This window comes from Brassica napus, chromosome C5, assembly GCF_020379485.1.
Source record: "Brassica napus cultivar Da-Ae chromosome C5, Da-Ae, whole genome shotgun sequence".
In the NCBI taxonomy this organism is placed as follows: Eukaryota; Viridiplantae; Streptophyta; class Magnoliopsida; order Brassicales; family Brassicaceae; genus Brassica; species Brassica napus.
Window position 1 is genome coordinate 41,340,018 of NC_063448.1, and position 5,770 is coordinate 41,345,787.

Here is a 5,770-nt window from a genome sequence, read left to right on the forward strand (position 1 = left end):
CATATTCAAGAAAATGTTTCTCCCTGCCTCTCCAGTTCCTGAAACTGGCGTTCCCGGCGTCCGTCACTCAACATTCGTGTCTCTCCATCTTGGTCGTAGTAGTCAGAGCATAGCCTCTTGTCTCCTCCGCTTTTGGGATTCCCTGAACTTCAAAAAAGACAATGAGTTTATGGGAATCATGGTTTTCTTCCTTGATGAAAAGGTAAGTTAATCTTCGATCTATCACACTTATTTAACATAATTGTTTTTAATTGATTTCCTGATTCTTTGTTGAATAATATTATTTGCAGATTTCGTGATTATGGGTTTATTCCTGCCGGACGTGCTAATCAATACATGTCATCTTTGAAAGCCGGTTCCATTGTGAAAGTCGATCATTTTGAGGTTGCTAGGTGCTCAAGCATGTACATGATAATTGATCATCCATTCCTCATTCGTTTCATCTCACCGACCATTATTGATGAAGTCATCACGGGTGCTCCTGAGATCAATCTCCAGTCAAGATTAGACTATTCGACAATCTCCAAGTGATTGCGAACAAAAACCTAGAACTCGCAGGTATATTATCATATTGCATCTGAGTTTATATTATGTTTCGATATCATAACTGATATTTAAATTCGAAGATGTGGTTGGGCAAATCCGTTCTGTCCAGGGCTCTTACCTCACCAAAGAAACAACTTGAATCGCTATTTGTCTCCTCATTGATCTGTAAGAAATAATCAACACACAATCCCCTTTATATTACTGTCTATATTGTGCTAAAATCAATAATCAAAAATATTTCATACCCAAGATATGTGGTCGTCTATTTATCTCTCTTACTTATCAAACTAATTTTACACAAAACTTTATTTTACAGATTAAGAGAAACCACAACAACTCAAACAATCAAAACACCAAAAACTAGAATCCCAAAAAGACGAATCATTAATGTTCACCTCTCTTTTTTTCTAATTTTACAAATAAACTTCAAAACAAATATACCAAACCAATCACCTCAACTAAAACTCAATGACACATACATCGAGTCAGCTAAACAAATACAAACTACACGGTCAGCTATTTAACAAGTTACAAACTTACTTTCGCAGATGCTTACGAAGAAGACGAAGACGACAACCAAGATCAGTGAAATTACCTACAAAAAAAGCAGAGTAAGTTACGAACTCTGATAAATACAAATAACAATGATTTTTGTTTACATATTACCCATCCAATAAAATAGAAATAAACACAATCACACCAGGAGATACAAGAGACAATCCCGACAAACACAAAGGCGGCAACAACATCTCCACCTGCACACTCCTCTTATCTTATGAAAATAGCTTATATGCCCAATGTCAACAGGCCACTGATATTGTCTTCTTATGAGAAATATATAAATTCGTTTAAAACCCATTAAAACTCAAATACTCAGAATTGTCACTCATTTTATAGTTATTTCTACAAGTCTTCATGTATTTGTTTTAAGGGTCCGGTAAAAGAACGAGTTTCAAAAAAAAAAAAACAAACATAATAAGGATAATAAAAAATTATTACTTAATACACAACTTAAACAACTAAATTGGAAAAAAAATATTCAGAAATAAAAGGTACTCTCAACAACATTAATATAATTTATGTACTATCAACAGTACAAGAAACAAATTAAAAAGACAAACAAACAATAAGTACCAGTGACGCAGCAAGCAACACCACGAACTATATCAATCACATTACTAACACAGTTTAGTCATTCATAAGTGGAGAACAATGCATACACAGTTCATCATCACAACTCTAACCCTATAACAATAAAAAAAACTTGAAAAACAATGATCAACCAAAACTACAATTATCCCTATCAAATATTGAGATGAAACAAAAATTCTGTCTACAAGCGCGGGGGCAATGCCCTTAGTATGTGTAAAATACAAGAATAGAGAGAGCCTATAACTAATTTGAGTTACCAAAAGTGTGTGGAGTTACAATACAAAGGGTTTCTTTTACTACTGATCAAATACCCAGACGACATAAATTGTGAAGCAGCGCCCTAGAACCTTAATTACTGATCAAATACGCTAATTTCTAAAAAGTGTGGATTTGGATGGGAGAAGATATGGATGGTAAAGTATCCATATCTAATTTACAATGTAACAAAACTCCATAACCATATGAAGAGGACACTCTCAATCTGAAACGAAAGCTACGGTGTCCAAATTCTTAAGACCATCCAAGATGTATCACAAACGATCCTCAGTGGTCTTGTTGATTTGTAAGGACAACACTTGCTTCAAAAAATATTGCTCCAGTCCCACTGGAATTAGACTTTGAATTGTATGGGAATCAATAATAGAGCAGCAAGACTTACATTTTAACATTATCAAATATCATGAAAACTTGGATAACAATGCATAAACTAGTGTGACAATTATAAGTTACGTCATTGGTGCTTTCCATGTGCCTAGCCCCAAAGAACCTCGTTGGATTTGAACCAAAGTAGGATCATCATACCTGTAAGGAAGTGAGGATTCAGATCCGACGTCATGATGGTCTACTTGTATGTATTTATCCGTTCCCACAATGTGTAAGCAGTTACTAGAGTTCTTATATTTAGTGGGACACACTAAAACTTTATTCTCACGGTCGGCCAAGAAACTCATCCCATTACAAAGCGGATGGGTTCGTTTCACTGTTAGGAGCTTACTCCACGACATGTCTCCAGTAATTTTAATTTTAGTTGCCATCCATATATCTATATCTTGTCCCTCGTAACGATAAGTTAACAGACAAAGTTTTTGCTCTTCTCTAGTCACTGATAAAGCATAAACATAATAAGAAAGAGGATCAACCGGAAGAGACACACATCCAAACCTCTCTATTGTAAAATCAAAACATCCTAAGGTATTTACGTTGGTTGGACAGGCTTGATTAAAATCATAAGAAAGCCAATAAGTATTTCCATCAACAGACGTGCCATATTGCCAAGCCCCTGGAAGTGACCACTCTCTAGTCTCACCAACAAGCCTCCACAAATTAGATGTAAAGTCATAGATTTCGTACTTAACAAGGCATGGCCGCCCGAAACCATGTCCAGGATGATGGACCCTCGAGATTTTGTACTCGTTGTTGCATGAGGATTTACCAAGAGCGTAGGTATCGGTATAATGGTGGGAATTTAAGGGTTTGACAATCCTACTGGTTTCCCCTGAACATGGGTTCCAAACAACTAGTCTTTCGTCCATGGTGGTGCATAGCAATAAACCATCGCAGTGGCAGACGCGGCGTACATCGACTTCTTCTGAAGAACTAGAAAGAGGATCATTAAGGCTGAACTGACTTCTTACCTTTGCAAAGTTGTCGTGGAGATCAAGCCTAACTAAATAGACCCTATAATCAATTAACATGACAACAAGAGACTTCTTCGCACGTCTCACTTCTTTTTTGATAAGAGCGTTCCATTCTTTTGAGGTAGATCGGAGTCGTGCAAGAGAAGCCTCTGGAACCCTAGAGAGTATCTCCACAAGCAAGTCTGTAGGAAGAGATATTGTGTTTTTCCTCTTCTTTTCTTGGCCCGTCATCAATGATCTTGGAGATGAACCTTTGGAACCTAGTGTGTGTGGATGAAACCCTAGTGCTGTGTTTGTATGAGGCAGAGGCTCACCAATTTAAAACCTTTCTATCGTGGGCTTCGCTGCCCTAGATTCATCAGAAAGTTAGGCTCGTGGGCCTGCGATGCTATAAGTACCCTACGCAATAAGTAATTGGTCCTTGATAAGAAACAGATTTTGCTACGGCAATAGCTAATATTGGTCTTTCATATCCCTCGGTATTCGGATTCCAGTTCAGTTTTCGGTTCTTTGGTTCTAGAAGTTTAGATCCATTCAGGTATTTAGAAAATTCGATTCGGTTTTAGTTTGGTTTTGTCGGTTCTCGGTTCGGTTTGGATAACAAAGTTAGGAGCCGACATATCCAAGAGAATTTTGGATCCATTTGGTTGCGGTACGGTTCTGGATGTTTCGGTTAATCTTATATATTAAAACAGAAGTCACAACCTTGATTCATGTGTGATTTTTTAAAAAATAGACCTAATTGACCTATATTCCTGTAAAGTCATGTTACATTAAATATCTAATCTTATCATTTAAATTTTGGGCCTACAAATTTTTTTTATTGGACTATCAATAATTGGATTTAAACAATAGATGATCTATTGGATTTATAGATAGTATAAATTAAATAGATCTATTGGATTTATAGATAGTATAAATTAAATAGATATAATTTAACGTTGTAATAGTATACCTCTATATGCTAAATATTTAAATATTTGTTGATGTTAACTTTTAAAATTATAAAGATTTTTTTTTAAATAACAAAAATCATATTATCTAACAATGATTAATCTTTACTACCTTAAACCAATGAAAACAAATTTTAAACTATATAATTTATTTTAAAAATTAAATAAAAATTAAATGTTTAATTATTTACTCGATAATATAAATCTATGAAGCGAAAAGTTTAATTTTTAAAAAACATTCTAAATTTGTGAAATGTTATAATATCTTTGAATATGACAATAAAACAATATTTTACTAATCTTTATATATATAGTTATGATTTTAATAATGAAATAATAATCCGAAAATATATATAGAAGAAGATACAAATACATGTGAAAGTTTGAAACAATCTATTAAGTGAAAAAATATACAGTAAACTTATTATGTTTTAAAAATTGATAGATACATATATATTATAATATATACTAATTTAGAATTGAAAACAAAATATTTATATAAAAATAAATGAAAACAAAAATCCGCGCGGTTGCGCGGATCGAAATCTAGTTCAAATTAAAAAGACAAAGATTCGAGTTTTTGGTATATTATATTATAGAAATTATAAGCATATTATAAGTATGTAAATTATATTATAAATATTTGGGTACACATTTAATTTTCGATTCAGTTCTGCATCTTTGGTTCTAGAGATTTAAAAACTGTTCGAGTAATTTGTAGGATCCAAACACGAACATGACCTCTCTTTTTTTTGTTTGGTTCGGTTCTTTGATTCCGGATAAATGCCCAAGCCTAGTTTTTCATATTTGCAGATAAGTAAACATATATTCCCTAACAGATTTCTTAAATCGTTTTCCAGAGCCGTGGACACGATTAGTGAATCAATCATAACGACCTTTGCAGTAAAACTAATATTACCAATTACTATAGAGACAAACGTATACAAAATGTCGATAAGGTGAGTGACTTTTTCCTGTTGTGCTCTTTGCTCATGCAGGTTAAGTCAGGTATTATTGGTTTGGAAAGTGTTGTCAATTACATGTTCACTCTTTTAACTTTCCCAAACAGGAGTTCACAAGGCTGTGGTTTACATCTTCAAAGGATGTAACACTTTGAACGTGGAGATACTTGAAAGGACGATTAAGATCCATATCCAAAGGATGGAAGGCTTTTTTCAAATTTGGAGAACTTGGGTTTGTTACAAGAGAGCCATCTAGTTTTCTATAAACTCTAGATTCTTCATTCTGATTTTAAACATTATTCTGCCAACCCTATGTCCGTGATAACTGATTACATACGGTAATTTCTGAAAATTGTATATTTGAATGGGTCAAGACATCGTAAAAGCACCCATGTCTAATTTACAATGCGACATAACTCTATACAAGAGACACTAAGCTCAATCTGAAACAAAAGATGTTGAGATGGAAGCAAAAGAAGAAGAAAATAACTAAAGAGGTCGAGTCTACCTACAGCAATGA

At 34.0% G+C, this 5,770-nt stretch overlaps 1 protein-coding gene across 1 annotated transcript; it reads right to left on the minus strand.

The window, feature by feature from the left end:
* Positions 1–2,352: 2,352 nt before the first annotated feature.
* LOC111206337 (putative F-box protein At4g10190) lies at positions 2,353–4,000 on the minus strand. The gene has a single exon (XM_022702956.2). The coding sequence runs from the start codon at positions 3,564–3,566 to the stop codon at positions 2,424–2,426; it is 1,143 nt and encodes a 380-aa protein (XP_022558677.1). The 5' UTR covers positions 3,567–4,000; the 3' UTR covers positions 2,353–2,423.
* Between the last annotated feature and the right edge of the window lie 1,770 nt (positions 4,001–5,770).

Bases quoted from the DNA above. Each gene is read 5' to 3' on its own strand.
- LOC111206337 (XM_022702956.2), bottom strand. From the start codon at position 3,566: ATGACGGGCCAAGAAAAGAAGAGGAAAAACACAATATCTCTTCCTACA.